Genomic DNA, 24,490 nt, shown 5'->3' with positions numbered 1-24,490 from the left:
TTAAAACCGACAGTTGTGACATCAATTGCAAGTGAAAGATCTCCAACGCCTGCCTTTGAGAGTGTCAAGCTTCTCTGCAGTGTGGACAGCCCTGTGGGGGACATCTGACGGCCAGGAGGAGCCCGGCATCGTGTAGGGCTGTTGGTCGGGGTGTTCTGGCCGTTAGATGTTCTACCACACGGCTGCCATCGACCGCTGATTAAGTTCAGCACCTCTAAGGGCCTATTTGGTTACATGAGTTTGGAGATTTCAAATATCTAGAGATTTCATGTAACCAAACAGGCCCTAAACTAATCTCATGAAAGCTAGACAGCCTCTGGAATTTGTGATTTTTTTTTTTTTTTTTGTGTGAACGGAATTTGTGAAGATTAAAGATGTTTTGAATTGGAATATTGAATGACCATTTTATCAAGAATTTCCAAATTTTGTAATATTAATTTCATATCAAAGCTACTTGGCACTGCCCTGGTTTCAGCCATGTTTCTGCTGCCTCAATCATGGATATGAATTTGAAATCTTGAATGATAACTTGGAAAATATAAAATCCTGAGGAGTAGTTTTTTTTTTTTTTTTTTTTTTTTTTTTGTACTAAGGCACTTTTTATATATAGGGATAGGGATATTACATATGCCGCCGGTAGGAGTTGAACCCATGACTTCTCCATTGAGAAGTTAGGTTCCTAACCATCCTAGTACTTCACTGAGTTTACCCAGAGGAGTATTTATGAATCCAAAGGAAAAATAGGCTATCCCAAGTTGGTATTTAGCATTGGAGGCAACAAGAACATAAACCCATGTTTTCCGACCTTTGCTTTTATAAATTAATTTCGTTTATTGCTTTTTTGTCTTTTGGTAAGAAGTCTATTGTTGGAGCATGAAAACACGAAGTCATCACGCTTATAAACTTGGACAAACCATGGAGTAGCAAGGGCCACAATATCATATACGCTATAACAGTGTTCCAACCAAAGGTGTCAGCATTAAGTTTGATGGAGCTTGGAATATTAGGAGAGTAGCTTTGGGAATATACATGGAGATGTGATGGATGTCCTGCACAATTATTCATTGATTCTTGAGTAGCCGTGGTCTTCGTTTCTTATTCCTTCATGGGATTACAGGACATATGATCAAAGATCTTCAATCTTTGAGGAAGAAAAGACTACTTTCTTTCAATTGCTTGAGTTTATGTAACCGTAAACAGTGTAACGTGTGCATTTAATTTTGGGGTAAATTGTTTCATTTGGAAAATTAAAAATGGTTCAATAGATAAAATGTTTACGTTTTGGAAGATAAAGTGGATTTCATATTCACCAAGCTTTAAAATCCGATCTCCTCCACGTCTGAGTTGCGCTCCCAGCTTTGAAATGTATATTGAGTCGTTTGATCTTCCAATATACAGACCCCCCCCCCCCCCCCCCCCCCAACACACACTCACACATTCCCTCTTAACAGTTTCTGACTTCCTCAGCCATTCCTGTTGGGTATTTACTAGTCAGTATTGTGTATTCAATTGAGGGGCCCATGAGAAGGGTGAGTTAGTGGTTGATAAAATGTCTCATGATTTAGAGGTTGATCTAAAGGTTTCGATATGGAATAATCAAACTTAGGTTATCAGCTCTGGATTTTTTTATTTTAAAATTTTTGTTGAACAACATTCTATTAAAAATATCAGGGCGTAAACAAGAGAGATCAATGCTCTACACATTGTTCTTTCTTTGGATACAAATGACCTTTTACCGAAAATTTCCTAAGACCTGAACCAACTGCTACTTCCAGTAAATGGAGAAGAAGAAACCATCTCGATCAAATCCATCTCCTTCTTGCCATCTGAAGCAAACTGATTCTTCACTTGTTCCATATTTGCGTTTTGGCAGTAGCTATTGTCTGGGGTGGTGGAAGAGGAATAAGAACTGACTCCATTCAGCAGACAGGCAACATAATGATCTGACCACAGATATGATTCGCTCGTATCCTCCCTTACAAAGTCGTTGCCATTCTTAACATCGTCTATATTAATGCTTGGATTAACAGTAGAGGAAGAGCCAACGTCATCTATCTTAATGAACGTCGGACCATCGTTGGAAGAATAGAGAGATTCCAAAGAAATTTGGTCTTGGTGATGCCCCTCACAAAATGCTTCTTCTGTCCCATCATATGATTGTTTGTAGATGTTCTCAACGAGGCTTTGTAGGAAGAGTAGTTCTTCGCTATAAGAGTAAGAGTGAGCAGACATAGATAGAGAGACATCTTTGGATGGGGTTGTCGAGATCAAAGCTGATGATCTTGATCTAGCAGTGGAGTTATCATCAATGGTCTTCCTTCGTATGTAATCCTGTAGCAAAGAGACTTGGGGGTTTCTGTTCTTTCTCTTTGAATTCTGCCTTCTTTTGGTGGCATTCCAGTGATTCTTTATTGCATTTTCAGTTCTTCCAGGGATTTGCTTCGCAATCTCTGCCCATCTATTCCCCATCTGTTGATGGCCTTCTATTAACATCCTCTCTTCTGCTTCAGTCCATGAATCCTTCTATAACATTCAAATCATGCATCAACCCGGAAAACAGTATGAGCAATTAAGAACCGTTAAAAAAAGCAGAAGTTCGTGCATGCAAGGAGGTGAAGGAGGTGAAAAGTTTCTCTCTTTCTGAAGGCCATGGGTAGCTGTTTGCATTACCAAATCAAGGCATGTATCCAATGACAAAAGAAAAAGAGTGGTCTTTATTTCATTTAAGGAAAAAAAACAAGTGGACAGTAAATTGAAAAGGAGGATTCCAAGAAAACCCTCGAGGATCTTCAAGTTTCAGAGTTGGGATCAAGTGATCAACTCCCACACAGGGAAACCCTCGACGAGCTTCTGGGTTCAGGTTGATTCCAACTCAACACGTGTCTTGATCTTTCATATATCTTCATGGATTGTGAACACATCAATTTCGTTGGCCATGGGAGGTAGACCCACCTTTGGTGGGAGGATCTTTCCTACCTCTAAAAGCTCGTGATGGAAACTTCTGAACAATAATGTTCTAAAGATCTGGTTCGTGGAGAATTATGAAATCAACAAGGGGAAAAGAAAGCTATAAAGCTTTAAATATTAAATAAAAGAATGATCAAGAATCAAGATATCAACCTTGATGTTTGGGCGCAGATGATTATGCCATCGTTCTCTGCATTGCTTCCCTGCCCGACCCACCAAGTGCTGAGAGATCGAAGCCCATTTCCTCTCTCCAAATTGCTTCACCAACCTCAGCAGCATCCTTCAAATTAAATCATGGACAAAACACTAACCATGAGAAAGAAACAAGAAAATTAATTACATGCTAATAATATATAGTAGCTAATTAGTCTTGCATTGCATCACTACCTGTCCTCTTCATCAGTCCACGTTCCTCTGATCATATTAGCCGAAGCGCCACCTTTAATTCTTTTACCGACTCCTCCAGTAGCTTTCTCTCCCAAATTCATGTCTCTCGTCAGATAAGCTCTCTTCTCTGTTACATCAAAAGACTGTTGTCCCTCTGCAAACAGGCTGTCTACGAAGTGTATATTTTCACCATTATCAGAAGCAGAAAATTCACTGAACCCGGTTGCAGAACCGAGTGTTTTTCTCATTCCCTTACAACTCTCCATCTGTTTCTGCGGAAAATCATTCGAGCTACATAGAAATCTACCAATGTACGTTAATGGTCGCCCATAGTAACTTCCTCCGTCCATGACAGAAGACCTCTAACTAAACATAGAAGACAAAAAGAATTTCAGGCAAGAATTTGGGAGTGGCTCATGGCTGTGTTTTTGCTCTCTCTATGTAAGAAAACGCAGTTAAGAAACGAAAATGAAGCGAATGAAGCTCATATAGAGTGTTTATGTAGCGCCACATCATGAATAATAGCCGTTGGTCTGACAATGCATCTAAGGGCTGGAAATTGACAGCGACTGTAACGCCTAGCTTCCTCCGGGGATTGGAGTAATTAGTGGGTTTGCTAATAATCACACATTAATTTTGTTAATTTTCAAAATTACCGATGGGTGGGCAATGAAGAAGCGAGAAAAGGAATCTTGGTTCGTATGTATTAAGTTCACATGAGACTTTGAAGCTCCCCCATTAATACAATTTGGAATTATGAAGGATGCATGGTGCTATACTGCTATTGAGTGTCGATTAAAGTGACTAATATAACCCTTTCCATGCCTTATGATTTATGAAAACGACCACTTAATTTGGCAGTAAACCACGTATGGACCAGACAAGACATGGTTGGTCTGATACCTTTGGGTCAACCATATAAGGTAAGGTAAACCATTTGAGTAGTTGTGATTCGGCCTTAAAGATTAAGCATGCCATTAAAACACCTAACTCACAGAGATATATATATATATGGTGCAATCACGAAGATGCGTTGGATCTACTCCTTCATCCTAAACATAAAACATGGCCATTAAAATATGCTCCCTTTTTTGTTAGACTTAGCTACTTGTATTAAAGACATAAAACCTAGTCCTTTAAAATATCCCACCCTCCATAAGGGTGGATGGAATATTTTGGATATCAAGAGCCTATGGTGCAGCCATTCCCAAGCAATGCAAATATCATGTCTCTTTTTTTATTAAAGAAAAAAATCTAAATTCATGGTAAGAGATTAAGATGAGAAAAGAATGCCATAAGGATTCATAATTGAAGAAGAGGTACAAAATTCACATGATAAAGGGAGTTTTAATAAATACAAATTAAACCTAGGAGTGTTGATAGCAATTATCTTCTACCAAATCTCAAGGCTTGGGGTCAGCAGTGTTTTGCAAGTAAACCGGCTCCAACCGGGTCGAGTCAAGTTACAGTAAATGGGCAATATTGGAATTGTACAGAGATTTATTTAACACACTAGTTAACACTATCATCACGTCTCCGTAATAAAAAGCGTAATTAATTACAAGTTTACTAATTAGGCAGCGTAATAAAAAGCGTAATTACAATTTACAAGTTTACTAATTGGGCGGTGCTGTCTGTACCATGTATATGGACTATGCACAATTAAAACAATAAAACAATAAAACGAATCTACTTGTTCAAATTACCTTAGTATCCTCATGTTGGACCGAAAATTCCTATCCTGGCTGAACCTCTGTTGGCATGTGTTTTAACCTTTAAACAACCCAATTCGTGGATAAAAATCTTTTTGACCTTTAAACAACCCAGGGGTAGTAGTAATACATGTTCCTCAAATTTCTAACAATGCTCAAACGAAACGAAGATCGGAAGAATAGAGATGATCAACGCTTATACCGGAGACAAAATTTCTATGAGAATTTTGACATTGAAAATTGAAAACACTCAAAGAGTTGGGCCCCAGCCCGGACCATCAATTTTTCATGGGCCTTTAATTGGTTTCGACCATCCAATTTCAGAGAACTCAGAGCTCGGATTTTTATTTGCGGCAGCAACGGTCCATCTCAATAATCTGTTGATTGTGGCTGTTCACGTTCTTTCTATTCCATTTTGGGATAGTTGCTAATACTATTCTAATAAGTAAAGTAGTCGTCATCTAATCAATTAGCTCCAACTATGACGAGATTGATTAAAATTCATACTAATTGGTGTTAACATTAGGGGATTGGTTCCTGTATGATGTAGGATCAGAAGCAGACTCAACTGGACTGATCCCATCTTATCGGGTGGTTTGAAATCCTATGATAAATATGACGAAAAATCTTCATATGGTTTGATAAATTGAAATCAATCTGATATAGTTTCATTCGATTTTAGCCCTAACGGCATGAGTTTCTCATCTAAAGCATAAATAATAATAATAATAATAATAATAATAATAATAATAATAATAATAATAATAATAATAATAATAATAAAATCCTTAAATCACAAAACACTTCACCCCACTCACGTTTCTCTCTTAATAATAATAATAATAATAATAATAATAATAATAATAAAATCCTTAAATCACAAAACACTTCACCCCACTCACGTTTCTCTCTCTTAATTCCTATAACTACCCGCGTATCACAATGTGAGAGTGCACCTTCACGGAGACAGTGCTATAAAATCCGGTAGAGCCCCAGGGAGGCGCAGCGGCTGTTTCTTCTTCTTCTTCAACGTCACATATCAGACTATTGACTATTGACGATCAGTCGATCCTTTCCGTCCAGGTAACCTCGTCAATTGGTGCCTTACTTTGTTTGTTATTTTCCCTACCGTAGTTAGACTTAGATATCTACCAAAAATCTAAAAACTTAAGACGCTTCGATGGATTCCCGATCCAGCTGAACTCTTCAAGCACTCGCAACCATGGATTCCCTAAGATCTCAGCTGCTCTGGTGTTAAGAATAATAATGATATCCCTAGTAGGGATAGCATTATTGACCTACTTTCCAATGAAATTCAGATTCTGATATTAAACAAATTAGACGTGGTGGGATTCCATCGTTTTGCTGCTGTGTGTCGGCAGTGGCAATCCATCGCCATTGCTGCCAACCAAATACAAACCTCAATTCCGCCCAAACCTCAATTCCCCCCATGGCTCATGTTTTCCTTCTCGGAGTCAGGGTATCATCATGGGTTTTTCGATCTCTTTCATGACAAAGTTTTTAGGTTAGAATTGCCTCAAATCCGTGGTGCTCGATGTTGTGGGTCTAGCTGGGGTTGGTTGATAATGTTAGGTAATCACGATGGATGCATGTTTTTTTTCAATCCATTTACTCGTATTCGTATCGACCTTCCACCTAAATCTACACTTTCTCGTCTCGACGATGAATATATACCTTTGTACTATGAATCTAGCCCCAATTACATTCGCAAGGTTATGTTTTCGTCGCCTCCTCATGCTGCTGCTAACGGTTCCAACCCTTCTTCGGTGGCCACTGGTGATTGTTTCGTCGTTGCTATTTTTATGACCCGTCATTTAGCCTTCTGTAGACCAGGAGATGGGGCATGGACTGCCTTCACAAAGAAGTTTATAGAATCAAGATTTCTTGGATACGAAGACCTCATTGTGTATCAAGGAAAATTATATGCAATTAAGTTCAGCTTTGATCTTGTACTTCTGGAATTATCTCCTCAACCAAGGGAAACACGTTGTGACATTGTTCCTCCTCCGGTTAAAATAAGGTTGGAAGAAGAAAATGAGCTTGAAATTGAGCTTACTTCTCTTTATTTGGTGGAATGCTGCGGGGACTTGCTAGTGGTTGCAAAATGGACCTCATTCACTAAAGATGATGATTATCCAACTCGCTCATATGATATCGACGTTGATCGTCCAATAGCTACCATGTTTGAGGTATATAAGTTAGATCTACAGCGACCGGTGCTGGATCAAGGTTGAAGATTTGGGGGACCAAGTGTTATTTATTGGCACAAGTACTGGCGTTTCTGTTTCTGCACTTGATTATCATGGATTTAAGGGGAACTCTATATATTTTACAGATGATTACTTTCAGAAATTTTATGCCATTTGGCCTCCACCACAGCGTGAGAGAGCAGCTTGGCATGATTTGGGTGTGTTTCACTTACAAGATAATAGCATTGTACGTTCTTTTTCAAATGCGTCACATTCTTATTTGTCTGCGCCGGTATGGTTCACACCCGTTTCTTGGTAGATGGAAAAGGGGTTTTTAAAGAGTTGTTGCTTCTGATTTTCATTTTAGGATTCATTTTTCTTTTATTCTTATTTTTTATACTTTGTATGTTTACATCAACTGAATTGGCTCCTTTTTATCTTTTCATAGATTGGCTTCCAGATTATTAGAATGTTCATTTATCTCATTAAAATGTGTTATAACAACAAACAACGGAATCAAGATTCGTTATAATGAAAATACCCTCTATTCCTATTTTTATTAATACTAGTAAAAACGCACTGCAAATGCACGTGGATGTTTTGGTCTTAATGTAATTAGCAGTATAGATTTTTAATGATGCATGATTTAACTTATAATTTTTAGCTCTACTTAAGTTTTTTTTTTTTAAAAACGAATAAAAATAATTAGAAGAAGAGATTGAGATATTGACATAAAGTGTTAGAAGAGGCAATATGGGAGTTAAATATTGTGCCATCTCAATAATCTGTTGAATGTGGCTGTTTGCATTGTTTCTATTCAATTTTGGGATAGCTATTAATATTATTCTAAAAAGTAAAGTAACCGTCATCTAACCAATTGGTTCTAACTTCTGATGAAACCGACTAAAATTCGTACTAATTGATGTTAATAATAGGGGATCGGTTTCTGTATGACACGGCAGGATCAGAAGTAGACCCAACCGAACTAATCCGATCTTATCGAGGTGGTTTGAAATCCTATAATAAATATGATGAAAAAGCTTCATGTAGATTGTTAAACTGAGGTTAATCTGATATAGGGGTATTTTAGGGAAAACCAGTCCACCAATCCGTATCTTCATTGTTCCCTTCCTTTTTTTGGCCAAACACCGATCCATCTCTTCATTTTGGCCAAACACCAATCCATCTTGCATGTTTTTTTTATTCTAGTAGATGAGTCCAGTTTTCTAATCTATAAACAAAAGATGATCCGATACAAGAATTGCGATTGGCCATCGGAAGAAAACTGTTGCTATTCGTCGTCATGGGCCATTGGCCTGCCCAAACATTCAAGGCCCAATAAAGATTAATGACCCATGATTGATTAATGTAAAGTAAAATTAATATAGTTAAGAACCTGACTTCTTAGTAGAAAGGTTGTAGGTGGGTTCAACTCTTGCAGATGACATATGTAATATTCTCATCCCTAATTTTTCTATATCTAAAAATGCCTTTGTTTCAAAAAAAATAATAAACAAAAAAAAAACATTACATATCTAATTTTGCGCCTTAAAAGTAAGGATTTTACAAAAAAACGAAATTTAATTAATAATTAAGTTTCAATGCAGAGAGTTAATAGTAATTCTCTAATAAATAATAATTTTTTTAGATAGCCAAAGAAAATATTATTGAATAATTAATCAATCGGTAGGTGTTGGAGTAAAGATCTTCCATCCGTTGCTGTACCTTTCCCCGTGAAAGCTTATCTTTTCAAAACGTCAACTAACGTATCAGTCGTGGGACCATACACCTTTGTTGGCCCTCAGCCCTTCAAATGTCCCTCAAATGTGTGGGTGGGACCCAATCATCGACCAGTAGCTAACGTATCAGCCGTGGGACCATACACCTTTGTTGGCCCTCAAATATGTGGGTGGGACCCAATCATCGACCAGTAGCTAACGTATCAGTCGTGGGACCATACACCTATGTTGGCCCTCAGCCCTTCAAATGTCCCTCAAATGTGTGGGTGGGACCCAATTATTGACTAGTAGCGACAAATAATTGAAAATATTCCCATCAGTACGATATCTGGTACGCATAAGATTTTTTTTTCCTTCTTTTCTTTTGGTCCAAACAGAAGTGGAGATCAAATCAGAACATCTCCTAGGTTTAAATGATTCAAATCTTCTTTTCTTCTGCCGAAAAAAAATATATTCTTTTCTGGGTAAAAGTAATTCAAATCCAAGCAATAGGCAAGTTGGCATATGGGAGCTTTATCAATCAAGTTTGGAAAGGGTATGAAGGAATACTCCATACAATAAAGTGTCTCGAAAAAGAGTTCGGATTATTTCTTTTGACGGAGAGCTCTTCGACGACTATTGACCACAAATTACAGGATCTTACAAGATTAAGGTAATTAATTATATTTATTATTTTTTACTTGTAGATCTCAAATAATTTGTGATTGTAAAACCGTCAGAAGAGCACTCCGTCAAAAGAGATGATCCGCATTCTTTAGAAAAGGGATTGTATAGAATTGTAAGCTCACACTTACCCTATATAAGTGATAAGTGTACATACTGCAAGACAACTTGTTCATATTATATGTCTGTGATTCAATCTCATTTTTTTTTTCAGATAAAAATCATAATGAGTGAGTTGACAAATTAAAAAAGAAAGCACAGGAATATTTACTTTTAACTGTTAATTGTCTCTCATCCTTCTGGAAAGTGCTTATCTTTTTGTGTCAATTGTTAATCAACTTATTTTTCTCTCACATCACCTCGTTGATCCCTTTTTTGATTAATGGACCCGTTTTTGAAAACCAAATATATTTCTTAACTTTTGTTAGTGGAAACCATATATATATTTTGAGACTGATTTAACACAAATTTTTGTATTTTCTTGACTTTCACATATTACTAAGTGATCGATAGATGATAGTCTAGAAGAAGATAATAATGTGGCACTAAACTAAAAGTTAGTTGAGAATTGAGATATGGTGATAATACAAAAATATAGCCATAACAAGCTCTAGCTTGAAGCTATTGTCAACACTCAACCGTTCTAATAATGAAATGGAAAATTTTTCCACAAAATCAATTATGCATTGTAACTTCTGACCTGTGTTTATATATATATATATATATATATATGAATGCATCGATAAAAACAAAAATATATTTGAAGTGAACCTTACTTGACCCTTCAAAGACTATCTTAAATGGTGATCTATCTGATCAAATCACCCCAACTGATATTAGTTCTATATTGATCGTGGCACACTTGGATTGAAAGCCGCCGTTGGATTTTGGGTATTGCAATTTGCAAATCTAAAAGTAGTTAGATATGACAAGTAATTAACAAGGTTCTAGATCATTACATAGTTGACAAAGTCCATATATTTCAAGACACAGCTTCATTAATTCTATCTTTTCTGGATAATAATTCAGGTGGCAACGAATGGGAGCGGCGGAAATCATAATGGATGTCAGTCGATTTGGATCTGATTGGCCGATTCACCGATGGTTGATCGAGCACTGGAGTAATAACTCGATCTCAAAAGAATAAATCCATCAGCCCCTGATTTCATTAAATTACCATATCAAGATAGAAGAACACCAGAAAGAGAATTCGGACCCTTCTAGATTCGAGAGCCAAATAAGATAACGTGAGAGAGAGACACAGAGACAGAGACATTAACCACTCACCACTCACCACTCACTAGTTTCTGTCTCTCCATTGGGTGATTTCCTAAACGACAGAAATACATTTCTGGAACGATAAGGAGAAGCCGATCGAGCTCCACTGGGAATTGTGAAAGAAAATTTAACTCAGTCGAAGGTATTTGCACAGTAACCCATCCACAGCATTTCAGACATGCAACATAGAATTTGGACTTTCACACAAAAAAGGCTCTTGAGAATGTAGCTCTGTTGAATTTTTTAAACCCTCGATCACTCAGAAAACTTGTTTACAATCTGAGGTCTCAATCTTGACTTTAGGACTATTTTCATTGATTTTTCTGGGGGGGCTTTTATCCCCTTTAACTTGTCGTGTATGATTTACCGACCTGAGCGTTTGACGCTTTTCCATTTCATTTGTTACTTTCATTCCCTTCTTCTACAGTTATACTTACTTGCCTCCATTATTATTGACAACGGAAAAAATCCTGGAGGAAAAAGTTTATGGCTTCTGAACTTAAAATCTTTTTTTGGGTCAGAGTCGATTAAGGCAAAAAAAAAATATGAAGAAGCCAAAAGTGGATATGAACGGGTGAATCTGCATGGAAGGAAGGAAACTGCAGATGATAGGTAGAAGGGAACTTAAAGAGACAAGGGTAAAAAGTATTCAAAAAGGAGGAAGGACACTGTTTTGGGTAATTGTATTAGGTAAAACTCAATTTTGTTTATTTTGGTTGATTGAAACAACTAATTTTCTAGTTTTGTAAAATAAAACTTAAAAGAAGCCAGTCATGTAAATTTTTTTTTATTATTTATTCTAGTTATTAGTACTATTTTTTTCTTTTAGGCTAAATAATCCTTAAAAGGGGTAGTTTTTTTTTTTTCGGTTTTTCGGAAAAACAACAATTGTACATATTGTGAAAGAAATAGAGGTGCTGAGGAGAGCTCTTCTTTACATAAATAATTCATTAGTTGCTCTACTCCATCCTCTTGACAATGTTTCCATCATTTAGAGTAAGGGTGTAAATGGATAATCAAAATTCGCTTCCGAATTCGCATCCGCATCCGTTTAGGGTTATTCGAATCCGTCCGATTATTAATAGGATGCGAATATGGTATACCCCTTTCTTACCGAATATTATCCGTCCAATAAAATTATCCGATTAAGTTACTTATTTAGATTTATTATTCTTATTTTTATACTTTGTGCATATAATATGTGACTATTTTTCTAGATTTTCTACTAAAATAGCTATCAAAGTTGTTAAATTCTTAAATTTCAAACATAGCATTCACAAATAAAAAGGTAAATATATAAACAGGTAGTCAAAAACTTGTATTCAATCTGTATTCATGTCTGTTTAGAATAATCTACTTAAGAAAATAACTATCCGAATCCGACAGAAAAATTCGTCTGAAAATCAAAAGGATATTATCCGAATATAATAAGTTGAGAATATAGATATACCACTATCCGATCCGAATCCAGTCCGTTTACACCCCTAATCTAGAGGATATCTTAAATGTGGCACATGACTTTCTTCTTTTTCATTATTTTTTTTTTGGGTGTTTTGAAGACACAGAAGTTTTGCCATTGGTTATCACTGGCTGCCATGTATGACATATACATACATGTAAGTAGGGTACTTTAAGTTCTACCCCAAATGAGAATAAAAAAAAAAAAAAAAAAAAAAAACTAGGGTACTTTTAAATGATTCATGGAAGGCACATGTGCAATTGCACCTTCCAAGGACGGATCACACAGATCCCTATTTATAATTATTTTTAATTCAACAGTTTTCCAATATACAGCTCTAAAATTCTAAAGTTGAAAAACAAAGAAACGGAATAATTGCATTTTCAATGGTTTGTTTCACACTTCTCGCATCCCAATCAAGTTTCCCTCCATCGGCACACCTAAACAGAAGCGCATTTTCTCTAATCCCGGCCTTTGGCCGATTCTTGTTCGGAATCTCCATATGCAAATGTCATTTACATATCACAGACTTGAGAAGTTGAGAGAGCATGCAAGAGAGATTATTTTGGAAGGAAATTAAAGAAAAATGAATTTTTGAAGAAAAAGTATTTCGCTTCTTACATTATTTTCCAGATTCCCCACCAAAGGCTCTTTCTATTTCTAATTATTTTTTTTCTTCTCTTGCCAACTTTTCCTAGTAATCACACAGAGAGAGAGAGAGAGAGAGAGAAAGAAGAGGAAAATGAGGTTGGCGTTTGGGTCTCTGGTGTTGGTCCGTAGATCGTGAGGTTTGTCCGGTGAATCTACAACTAATTCTCGTCAAGGTCGTTGTTGAGGGAGTCAAGAGGGTAACAAGTGTCCTCTCCACCGGTGTTCCACAAGAAATGAGCGTAGCTGGCGGCGTGGTACGTGTTCCCCGGCTCCACCTCAATTGCCTCTACGTATCTCTCCTCCGCCGCTTCTATGTCCTTCCTTGCCACCCATAGGAACTTCGCATACTTGTTCAACGCCTCCGCGTCTCCTCCTCCTTCCCTTCCCGCCACTATCGCCTTCTTGAAGTATTCCTCCGCTCTGTTTTTTTTTCCCATAAACCAAACACCAATTACAGACATGATGTCAGCACAAAAAATTAGGAAAAAAACTTGTAAACTTGACTGAGACTGACTAGTGACTAGTGACTAGTACCTGTCATGCTCGTGCAGCACGGCGTAGAGGAACTGCGCGTAATTTGCAAGTATCATCGGGTTGTTGGGCTCTTCAGACACGGCTCTGTTATAAAGAAGCTCCGTTCTCAAATATTCGGAGTCGTATTCCGGTTCAATGTCTACGCTTATCGGCGTTACGAAATCCATTATCGTATCGATATCCGCCAGAGCCTCCCCCCGTATCTCCGTTTGCATTCTTATGGCTTCATCCTCTAGCGCGAGCCACAGTTTCTTTTCTTCCTCGTTGGTTACTCCTACTTTACTCGGGTCTCTATCTACGAACGACTCTTCCAGCTCTGCTTCCTCCGCCTCGAAGGGATTCCCGAACGATGTTTCATAAGAAAGAGGCCGGTATTTCCGCGGAAACGACGACGAACTATGATCAGACGGTCCATCTCCTGCACTTCCGCTCATCACACGGTGGAGCTTTCCTCGGCCGCCGCCGCCATTGCCATTGTGTCCTCCAACGAAGTCCGTCTTCCCGATCATAGGAGACGAAGAAGAATCCAAACTCCCCGGTCTGGATTGATCCTCATACACCGATACGATCTCCGTGGCAAACGATACAGCAGCAGCAGGAGGAGGAGGAGGGCCTGCGAATGCTATGTCTTTTCCCATTGAATACACGGTGAAATTGGCTAGAAGGATCATCACGTAGACCATGAGAGTGGGCGTTTGCGAGAACACCTGTTGGAAAAGCCAAACGAACGAGGCGTGCATCTCCATCTGTACTCGTGACACTATGCCTTGAAGGTCTTCGTAGAAAAGAATCTCCCGCAGCTGCAACGTGTAGCATTGCAGCTCACGAATGATAAACACCATTGACGAGAAGGCTTTCTTCATGGAGCAGCAGGCAGATTCCCCTGCTTCTCTGATACCTTCTTCCCACTGAATCTTCTTCTTTTTTATTCTTAGCGACAAGGGACGCTCTACGCTGTTCGCCTTTCGTTCTATATCCACTCGGTCAATCTCATCCCTTGCTTTTGCCCACTCTGGTGGTTCAGGCTTGACATAAAACCACGGAGGCTGCGCCGACTCCAACTTCGATGGTTGAAAACTACTGGGCATTCGTACCGAATTTATGCTGCAATTGTCGACGTTGCTGCTGCCATCACTCTGCTCTTCCCTGGATTCGATCGCAGAAGCATCTACATCTTCCCTCTGATCATTACTACTCTGCTCTCGATGATCATCGCTTAAAAGATGTGCTAATTCTCGAATAATTTCCGCGAACTCTTCATCAGGGCATCCATCAAAGTTGGCGCTGCAAACCCTCCTCAGGAATTGGCCTCTAGACTTGACGACGTTATCGCAAGATCGAGATCTCAAGAGCTTCGTCGATGACGTTCCCAAGAAAGGCGATTTGCGGACGGATTGACAGGCAAGAACTCGATCGCCACCTCTCTGTTTTTTCGAGGAAGGGGATAAAACTGCAGAGGCAATCGTCTGAGCCGATGAAGAGGAGTGAGAGGTTACTGATTGCGACCATTGTAAACAGGTCGCGGCTACCTTTACTCCCATATCTCAAAGAAGAGATCTAAGAGGAGGAGAAGAAAAAGAAGAAGGTTCTGCTTGCTTGCAGATGTCCAATCTGAAACTAGTTTAAAACAGACTAGTAATTCCGGGATTCCTATGTTTGAAGCAGTCCATAAACAGCTGGGTATCGCGCTTTCCCTTTCTGCTGGTTTTTCCCTTCATTCAAACCAGCAAAATTTGCCTGCCTCTTCCAGTTTGCTCCACCTGCAATTTCAAAGGAAATTAAGAAAGAAAACAAGAAAGCATATTAGTCAAATCGAATAATCCTAAAGATTAAGAATCCTACCAATTTTGAGAACCCAAAACCCCAAGATTCTGATGGCAAGGAAAAGAATACCCGAAAGCTTCAAGAATCAAGATTTTTTTTTTCAGAGTTAGAAAGAAAGTCAGTCACACCGTTAATGATAATCATAAACACCTACAGAGGAGATATAAACCATGCCTTTTTCATCATTAAACCCCCGTCGTTCCCGGGAAAGTCGGATCGAAAACGCGACATTGATAAAACTTAGTTGGCACGCAGACGGTGAAATCGAGAAATTTCGGTCATATAATAACAATTGCCAAAATGAAGCAACAAGGCTGATGATACACACACGTCAAGAACTTACACTAACGTCGAACGGAAATCTATTCTGGTTAATCCCTGATACCAAAGCCCAGCACCGGCCAGCAAAGTAAGAGAGTAGTACTACTTCTCTGAAATCGAAAAGAGATCTCACTCGCCTTTATATATATTATAAGGTGAGAGAAAGAGTGAGACACACACATGACACGCGTCACGCGCCCCCATGGGCTCTTTCCATTCTTTGCCGAAAAAGAAGAAAATAAAATCAGAATATTAGTAAGTATTTAGGTAAAATTATAAATCGTATATACCTACGGTGGTGATTGGGACAAGAATTTCAATTCGTACGGATGAGTAACAGCGTAGGAATACGATCCGAGGCATCAGCCTCTCTGTGAGGCATCGAAAGCGAGTTTCTCTTGGCCAGTCTTAAATAGTTGAGTTTTCCCCACTATCTGACATCACGAGTAACATCCCATGGGGGCAGTCTTATTCACCGCCACATGTCAGCCCCGTTGTGGCAGAGAATGGTAAAATCATGAAAACCCCGACCTTTTTGCTCTCATTGGACAGCAGTTTGAGGACACGTGTTTATGTTAATGTGACGTGTGAATATCAGTAGGGCAAGAGCTAGTGGGAGTATATCCTACTTCAGTGCTGTGCATTAACGATGAAGCCAACGGTCGAGAACAAAATCTTGGCCGAGATTTCAATCTCGACCGTTTGGCAACCAATGCTGCGCATTTAATACACAGCACTAAGGTTATACTAATATAAATGATCTTTTCTCTCGATTAATAAAGACGTAATTAATAGTACGAATCTCTTAGATCATGGACAAAGTTTTTGTATGTAAAATAGTAATTTTCTCTAGTCTTAAATAAAGCTGTGAATTCTAAAAATAGATAATAAGTGGTCTTTCCTGAACCTGGATTATAGAAGTTTTCTTTTGTTTGACAAAATCCAATGAGTAATATAGTATATTGATACATAAATGTACAAAGTACAATAATCATCCCATATAAATTCAATTACTACAAACAAATCATAAAAATTCAACTATTCCTCGTATAGGCACATGTGAAACTATGATCCTCATTTTAGGTTTTAGTGATTTGATCTTGACCAAGAGTTTACATGTTCTCATAAAATTTTACAATAAATTACAACACCCATGTATCAAATAGCATTATATATGAATTTGAATAAACTCTGTACATGACAAATAAAGTCTCTCACCACACCCTATCCAACCTTCCATAAGGCATCAAATTTCTCTATTAATATGATCAGATTCCAAAGAAGATTGCATCCCGAAAAAAAAAAAAAAATATATATATATAGATTCATGAGACCGCCAAAGAACATGAAAAGACGCTTAAATTTATTAGTGCAAAATATACACAACTGGAGCCTGGGTATAAGGAGGAAATAGAGAACAGAAAACGAATATTCTTCATGTAACCCATGCACGGTTACACGTATGATATCTATTTATTATAATAAATATATAAAGTGAAAAAATATAATTTTTGCAATACTAAAATTCAGGCTTCAAAGTTTCTTCTAGTTTTTTTTTAATATTAAAAGGGTTTCAAATTCAGACACTATGTTGAAACTGCAAATTGCACTTTTAAAAAATTGCGCTAGGTTGTGGCTCCACTGAACCTACAGATATGAAAAAATATATATTTTAAAAAACAAGAAAAAATATATGTTAAAAAATATGATTGGGCAGAGCAGTGAACGGTCAAGAAGGAAGCTGGATCCAACTTGGGGTTCTTATCGGAAGCAAAAGCGACGAAAGATTTGACGTTGACGGCTCAAATTAAGCGATATAATAAATAAATTAATATTCAGATTGCAGATCTCTTCTCCCATTATTTATTGACAAGACCAGACACAGAGCCACAGAGGAAACAGATCATGTTTTATTTTCTACGAACCGGGTTGGGGTCCTTCTATTATTAGGGTGGAAGATTTTGCAATACATTACAAACTAGTCCAGTCATAATGATGTTGGCATTTGTGAGATTGAAGATTGAGCTGGGTTTGGGTTTGGGTTTGGAAGATCATGTATAGATGTTCTATCTCGAAAATACTACAATTTAATTTCCATAAAATGGAATTTGTGTTGCCTGCTTCAACTATTGCTTGATGGAAGAACAGTTAACCTTTTGTTAAGTTTACAACTAATTCATGGTTTGCAGATTGTTCATCTAATTTCAGATGAGATATTAAATGTTATGAAAAGTGAATAAAGTCACCATCGCTGCATCAGAATTCTGAGAGAAAAAAATGAAACAGGACAAGAATGGCCGGAATAAATGCGGCTGAAGCATTTGATCAACTCAAGAAAACCCAGGAAGAAAACCCTCATCAGGCCGGCCTCCTGGGTTTTCTCTACTCCACTACACCTTTCTTCACCAGTTGTAAATGAAATTTGCAGTATTTATGATTTAAGGGAGAATTGTCGTTATCAAAAGCATAGCATCTCATCTCATCTCTCTCTGTCTTGCTTGTCGTTTTACTATGATATGATATTAATGGTTTTAAGTTACAATAAAATGTGAGCAAATCTTGACTCTAATTGCAACATGGTCGAGTGGAGCTGAGATTTTCAACAGCTAGCCGGCCATTGCCTGCTTTTGAGTCCTCTTATTTGGGGAAGCATAAATTCAGGTCACGCTTCCATTCAAGGCCAAAAAAGTCAGACCTTAAGACCCTTCACTAATCGAATTCAAGTTAACTTTAATCACCATCAGAATGTAAGGGTAAAGGGTTGGACCAAAATCCTTAGAAGATCAGATAGTAGTAACTAGTTTCAACAGATGAGAGAAACAATAATAATAAATTATATATATATATTCATCACTAGCATGAGAGGTTGGGGAGGATTAATTAGTTCTCTACAAGTTATAACAATTAGGTGAAGAGATCCCATGATTCCCAGCCAAATTACAATACTACCCCTCTTTTAAGTATTCCTCTGCACATCATGAGCAAGAAGGGAACCTTACCCTTATTATAATTATAATAATAATTAGTGCTTAAAGGAAAGAGAATTAGGTTCTTTTTTTATGGGATTATTAATTTGAAAAGATTCAGATTGGATGGTTAAACATCATCAGACCATGCTGGTTCCCACTAATTTGGAGGTCATGAGACATGCTGCATTCATTTTCTTCTTTTGGGTTTTGAAAGGAGACTGATTTGTATCCAAATCTGGATTATTAAAACTCATTAGATCAGGCTGATTCCCAGTTCCTTGGAGCATAATACCTGCAAGTTTTTGTTTTCATTTGATTTGATTTGATCTTTTGTCTTAAGATGGGAGAGCTTAGGTGCAATATTATTAATCAGTCACAAAGATGGTTTGTTTCTTAACCAATATTTTGCTGTCACTTACTACTGATTAATAACATAAGACTACACTTTCCTTAAGAATATTATGCACCAGAATTGGTTAATAAGCATATTATAGAGAAATCGAATCTGCACCCTCTCATCTGTCTTTGTTTCTTTTCAAGAAATTTAGTCCATGAAATAATACAACCAGTCATGGAGTTCTGATCGTCAAATGACTGAGCCTGCATGCGGTCCCAAAACGTCTCCTATAATTCAACGTATATATTCGTTTCCGTGTTCCTTGCAATATTTAAATACGTAACTACCTTTATATTTCTCTGTTTTTATTTCAAGTATCTTCTTATATATGACAAAAAAAATAGTAGGTGCAAGTGCAAGTTGGAGTACTTGTAGAGAAGTATAAAAATAAATTAATTCTATTTTTCTATTCATTCCAAGTTTTTTTAGACAAGCTTCTGACGGCTGTCCTTTCTTCATTCCGGCATGGCCGACCTACCTACATTCATGAATGGTAATAACCTACCTACATTCATGAATGGTAATAAGAGGAACAGAAAAATGAGTGACCAAGCGTTGGAGCAGAAACAATGGATTTTTTTTTTTGGTAAAAAGCAGAAACAATGGATGAGGAGTACTAAACTCTCTCTTTCTCATGTCTTTTTCTTGTTCTTCTTCTTTTTCCATGGTGGTAAGGTAACTACAGATTTTTCTTCTGGGCCCTCGAACGAGTAACTTCCACATAAAGTTGGGGGCCTATGGAATCAAAAGAAGAATGTTTTGTGGTGACCTGCCTTGTGGACTAGTACTGGTGGGTGGTCCTGGAATCCATAATCCCTAATCCATAACCCGAGGCCTCAATGGATTCCCCAGTTCATATGGCAGTGAGATGTTGGCATCAAAGCTGGGGTGATACAAACCTGTGAGGGAGATCGATGGACGCCCTAATTAAGTGTGGTTCAACTTTAGTGCAACATTGTGCTGCCAACTGTAGAGATTGAAATCTGATCTCGACCATCCGTCTCACTTTCAACCAACTGCGAGATGGAAGGATGGAGATTTCGATCTTGACTGTTGGTAGCAAGTACTGCATATTTAATGCGCAACATTGAAGTCTCACCCAATTAAGTTTGAGATGCGAAAAGAACTTGTAAACACCAATGCTACACCAATCTCCTTATCTCCCCATCTCCTACATACTTGAAATAGAATCTCATCTCATCTCATCTCATCTATCCTATTAATTTCCACCCGTCTTCCTCTTTCAGGCACTTCTCAAAATCAAGTTAACCAAAATCCTTGTCTTGTGGACCACTACTGGTGGGTGGCCGTTCACTGTTTCTCATGGGGACGTTTGAGATGCGAGAAGAACTTGTAAACACCAATGCTACACCAATCTCCTTATCTCCCCATCTCCTACATACTTGAAATAGAATCTCATCTCATCTCATCTATCCTATTTCCACCCGTCTTCCTCTTTCAGGCACTGTTTCTCATGGGGACGTTTGCTTGTAAACACCAATGCTACACCAATCTCCTTATCTCCCCATCTCCTACATACTTGAAATAGAATCTCATCTCATCTCATCTATCCTATTTCCACCCGTCTTCCTCTTTCAGGCACTGTTTCTCATGGGGACGTTTGAGATGCGAGAAGAACTTGTAAACACTAATGCTACACCAATCTCCTTATCTCCCCATCTCCTACATACTTGAAATAGAATCTCATCTCATCTCATCTATCCTATTTCCACCCGTCTTCCTCTTTCAGGCACTTCTCAAAATCAAGTTAACCAAAATCCTTGTCTTGTGGACCACTACTGCTGGGTGGACCTAGAATCCATAATCCGTAATCCATAACCCGTGCGCTCAATGGATTCCCGGCCAAGTTCATACGGTGGTGTGATATTGGCATGGAAAGTTGGGATGATCCAAACTGTGAGGGACATCGTTGGACGCCCTAATTAAGTGTGGTTATTTTAACTTCAATATTGCTGCCAACGGTCGAGATTTTGATCTCGATTGTTGGCAGCAGGGGTTTCACATTTAATGCGCAACATTCAAGTCTCGCCCAATTAAGTAGGTCTCTCACTGTTTCTCATGGGAACGTTTGAGCTCTGATATGGACTTGCAAACACCAATGCCACGCCAATCTCCTTATCTTCTACATACCTGAAAAAGAATCTCATCTCATCTATTCTATTTCCACCCATCTTCCTCTTTCATGCACTTCTCAAAATAAAGTTAACCTAAATACTACTGATGTCTCTTCCATGCATGAATATATATGAAGTTTGCTCCTTACGTGTTTGTGAATTTGCTTCTGTTCTCGTTGAGCTTAGCAACATGGGTACATAGCATATCTAAGTCCTGATTTTGCCAATTATAGACCAACCGTTGAAGAGATAGGGCAGTGGCATTCCTCAACATAGACTAGTCAACTACCTTTCAAATACTGTTGGTTGGCCATCTCATATCCTTTTAATATTCTTAAATCTTAACACATAATGAAATCATAAGATAATAAGGTCCCTGCATGCCATGGTTGTCTTTTAACTGGAATTTGGATGGTTGAAGAAGAGAGGGAAAATGTATAGACTTGGACAACAGGGAAAAATATCTCTGTGTGGGGGTATATATCTCAAGTGGTCATTATCAAGGTCATGATCTCTCATATGGGCCCATCCATGAATGGAACCTCGAGAGCGATTTTGATTCCCAGTCAGCAACCGCACTAGCTACCTCCACCATCACAATTCACAACCATTCAATGTCAATCTCAGTCACAACTGATCGATCATCTGGGTGTTTATGTAATCATACCATTGGTGGGCTCCCTAGATATTTTCCTATTGATGGTGCACATAATTTTTTTTTTATTTTTTTAGGTAGAAACATTTGATTAACTAGAAAGAGATAAAATGGCAGGCTGAGGAACAGGCTCCTTCAGCCACTGAGTGGAAATACGTCAATCCAATGCTATCTCACACGTCAGGGCCTCCTGGGCCAAGGAATGAGCTACAGTGTTAGCCCTCCCTTGGGACAAAATAAAATTCACATGAAATGAAGGCACAAGTCAGCCTACGAATATCACCAACTACATTCATCAACCTAATAGGAACTGAAAGGACTGGTTGTAGAAGCAAATTTATCACAGACACACAATCTAATTCATGGTGCAGATAATTATAGACATGCGTGGAAGTGGTGGTGCTTTGGTTGTTATATGGTATAAATTTAATTGGTTGATTAACCCAATATGGACATATCAATTTATGATATCTCAGTCATTTGCAAACGCTAAAGCCCTGTTTAAGGTTATGGAGTATAAGTGGTTTAACATAGTTTAAGAGTTGTTTTGCCTATCAGATTCATTTAAAAAGGTGAAAGTGTCAAAACATGCGTCTTTGAAAGGGATGAAAGCATTCTTAATTTCATCCCGAAGATGAATTTATTTTTCTCAATGATTATTTAGCTCAATTAATATATTTGTATATACCCAACTGTCACTAATAAATAATTAACTCTCCTAATTTTTACCAGAATACATTTAAGTTTTCTAGTGAAGTTTGCTCACTACATTGGATAATTAAACAAAAACAAATAAAAGGTACTTCTGTGTGCTATTATGTCAAAGTGTAACCTTTCATTACATGTCATTTGACTTGTTTACAAGATAAAGACTTCATGTACACTTTAATAAATAAATTTTAGTCAAATTATTCAAAAATACATATCAATCAATTAGAGGAAAAATAAGAAAAAAAATACATCTGAAAAATGTTGGGAGAAAAAAAAAAAGGTTTCAACATTGATGTACAATGTGTAATAGGCTTTGATGAATTGTTTAAAGGCTACTTCAATATTGATATTGACGATATTAGTTCTTATCAAGCTTAAACGATGGCAACATTCAAAGAATAAAGTAATTTATGATAACAATTTGATTGATTCATTTTAGAAATGTCATATCAACTTTTCATTATTATTATTATTAATTTTTCTTAATCGATGTCATTTCACTTTTGTATCCACAAAGATGATGCTTCTCATTAAAGTGCATTTTTAAAACAAAAACTCTACATCAATTAAAAAATAAATTACAACAAAACATGAAAACAAAGACTACCAAAAAGAATACATGGCCTCTTAAGTCATATGTCTAATGAATGATAAGAGGGGTTACTTTCGTGTATGAATTGGTGAATGAATTTTCTTATTTACTTCAATAGTTCTTAAAGAGCTAAAAGTTATTTAATCATCAATTACTTGTAGAATAATTTAAAAACAAATCCTCTTCTTCCATTCATTCCAAGTGGTTTAAAACAAACTTTTGACATCTACCCTTTTTTACCCAAAAATAAAATAAAAATCTACCCTTTAGGCCTTCTTCACTCATGCATGGCCTAGCCTAGCATGTACGTTCATGAATGGTAATAGGAGGAACAGAAAAATGAGTGACCAAGCGCTGAAGTAGAAACAATGGATGAGGAGGACTGAACTCTCTCTTTCTGATCTCCTTCCATGGTGGTAAGCAGGTAAGGTAATACAGATTTTCCCTCTGGGCCCCCTAATCAAGTCTCTACCACATAAATTTTGGGGGCCTATGGAATCAAAAGAAGAATGCTTTGTGGTGGCCTATTTTGTGGACCAGTACCGGTGGGTGGACCCGGAATCCATAATCCATAATCCACAACCCGTGGACTCAATGGATTCCATAGTTCATAGGGCGGTCACACGTTGGTCTCAAAGCTGTGCAGACCCAAACTAGAAGGGGACATCAATGCCCTAAGTGGGCCTTTCACTGTTTCTGATGGGGACGTTTGATATCCAATGGGGACCCTGTAAACACCAATGCCAGCCAATCTCCTTATCCCCTCATTTTCTACATACCTCAAAAAGAATCTCATTTCATCTCACCTCATCTCATCTATTCTATTTTCACCCATCTTTTTATTTTTGTAGAAATAGGTCTATATATTCAAGCGTGACCCACCATGCAAGGCATCAAGATTACATAAATCAAGAAACCCAGGATCCAAACTAGGCCAAAGGATCCGACACGTTATGGACACAACCTTACCAGCGAGGAAGTCAACCATATCATTGCACTCCCTTTTAACAAAACATAAAGAAACATTATGGAACTGAGATGCAAGAATTACCGCAGCCCACACTAAGTTTTGAATGTCCACAGGAATCAGTTCCAGTTTGGTCACGAACTTGATCACTTCCGCAGAATCTGATTCCATCAGGACATTGCAATAACCCTCCTCCAAGGCAACTAACATTCCTTTGGGCAACGTCAAAAACTCACCAACAATGATCGAATCAAACTGGGCTAGGATTGCTAACCCTTTAATGGGTCTTCCCCCCAAATCTCTGCACACCACCAAGTCC

The 24,490-nt window shown here is 37.9% G+C and overlaps 2 protein-coding genes and 1 pseudogene across 3 annotated transcripts; 1 reads left to right on the top strand and 2 right to left on the bottom strand.

Moving 5' to 3' along the window:
• Nucleotides 1-1,746: 1,746 nt before the first annotated feature.
• On the bottom strand, nucleotides 1,747-3,704 carry LOC149027722 (transcription factor MYB119-like). Its single transcript, XM_089142710.1, has 3 exons — nucleotides 3,355-3,704; nucleotides 3,121-3,247; nucleotides 1,747-2,523 (listed from the first exon to the last, which is right to left on the bottom strand). Exons 1-3 carry the CDS (start codon nucleotides 3,702-3,704, stop codon nucleotides 1,747-1,749), a joined length of 1,254 nt encoding a protein of 417 aa, XP_088998836.1.
• Nucleotides 3,705-4,241: 537 nt separating this feature from the next.
• LOC149027721 (F-box protein At2g26160-like) lies at nucleotides 4,242-7,595 on the top strand (annotated as a pseudogene).
• A 5,039-nt stretch (nucleotides 7,596-12,634) lies between these two features.
• Nucleotides 12,635-15,848, bottom strand: LOC149027720 (uncharacterized). Of its 2 annotated transcripts, none has more exons than XM_089165281.1 (3): nucleotides 15,768-15,848; nucleotides 13,601-15,360; nucleotides 12,635-13,486 (listed from the first exon to the last, which is right to left on the bottom strand). In XM_089165281.1, exons 2-3 carry the CDS (start codon nucleotides 15,139-15,141, stop codon nucleotides 13,225-13,227), a joined length of 1,803 nt encoding a protein of 600 aa, XP_089021407.1. In that variant the 5' UTR covers nucleotides 15,142-15,360; nucleotides 15,768-15,848; the 3' UTR covers nucleotides 12,635-13,224. The 2 variants fall into 2 exon arrangements, with proteins under 2 accessions (XP_089021407.1, XP_089021415.1); XM_089165289.1 differs by having other exon boundaries at nucleotides 15,599-15,839.
• Between the last annotated feature and the right edge of the window lie 8,642 nt (nucleotides 15,849-24,490).

This window comes from Hakea prostrata, chromosome 1 (genome assembly GCF_041222555.1).
Source record: "Hakea prostrata isolate BN-2017 chromosome 1, UWA_Hpros_2, whole genome shotgun sequence".
In the NCBI taxonomy this organism is placed as follows: Eukaryota; Viridiplantae; Streptophyta; class Magnoliopsida; order Proteales; family Proteaceae; genus Hakea; species Hakea prostrata.
The sequence above is the reverse complement of the archived record's forward strand: the minus strand, read 5'-3'. Positions and strand labels throughout refer to the sequence as shown.

What these genes read in the sequence shown, in the direction of transcription:
- LOC149027722 (XM_089142710.1), bottom strand. Translation starts at nt 3,704, where the DNA reads ATGGACGGAGGAAGTTACTATGGGCGACCATTAACGTACATTGGTAGA. An exon ending in TGGACTGATGAAGAGGACAG is followed by an intron (nt 3,248 to 3,354) that starts GTAGTGATGCAA and finishes TTTAATTTGAAG; the next exon opens with GATGCTGCTGAGGTTGGTGA. An exon ending in ATCTGCGCCCAAACATCAAG is followed by an intron (nt 2,524 to 3,120) that starts GTTGATATCTTG and finishes TGAATGTTATAG; the next exon opens with AAGGATTCATGGACTGAAGC.
- LOC149027720 (XM_089165281.1), bottom strand. Translation starts at nt 15,141, where the DNA reads ATGGGAGTAAAGGTAGCCGCGACCTGTTTACAATGGTCGCAATCAGTA. An exon ending in GTGCTGCACGAGCATGACAG is followed by an intron (nt 13,487 to 13,600) that starts GTACTAGTCACT and finishes AAAAAAAAACAG; the next exon opens with AGCGGAGGAATACTTCAAGA.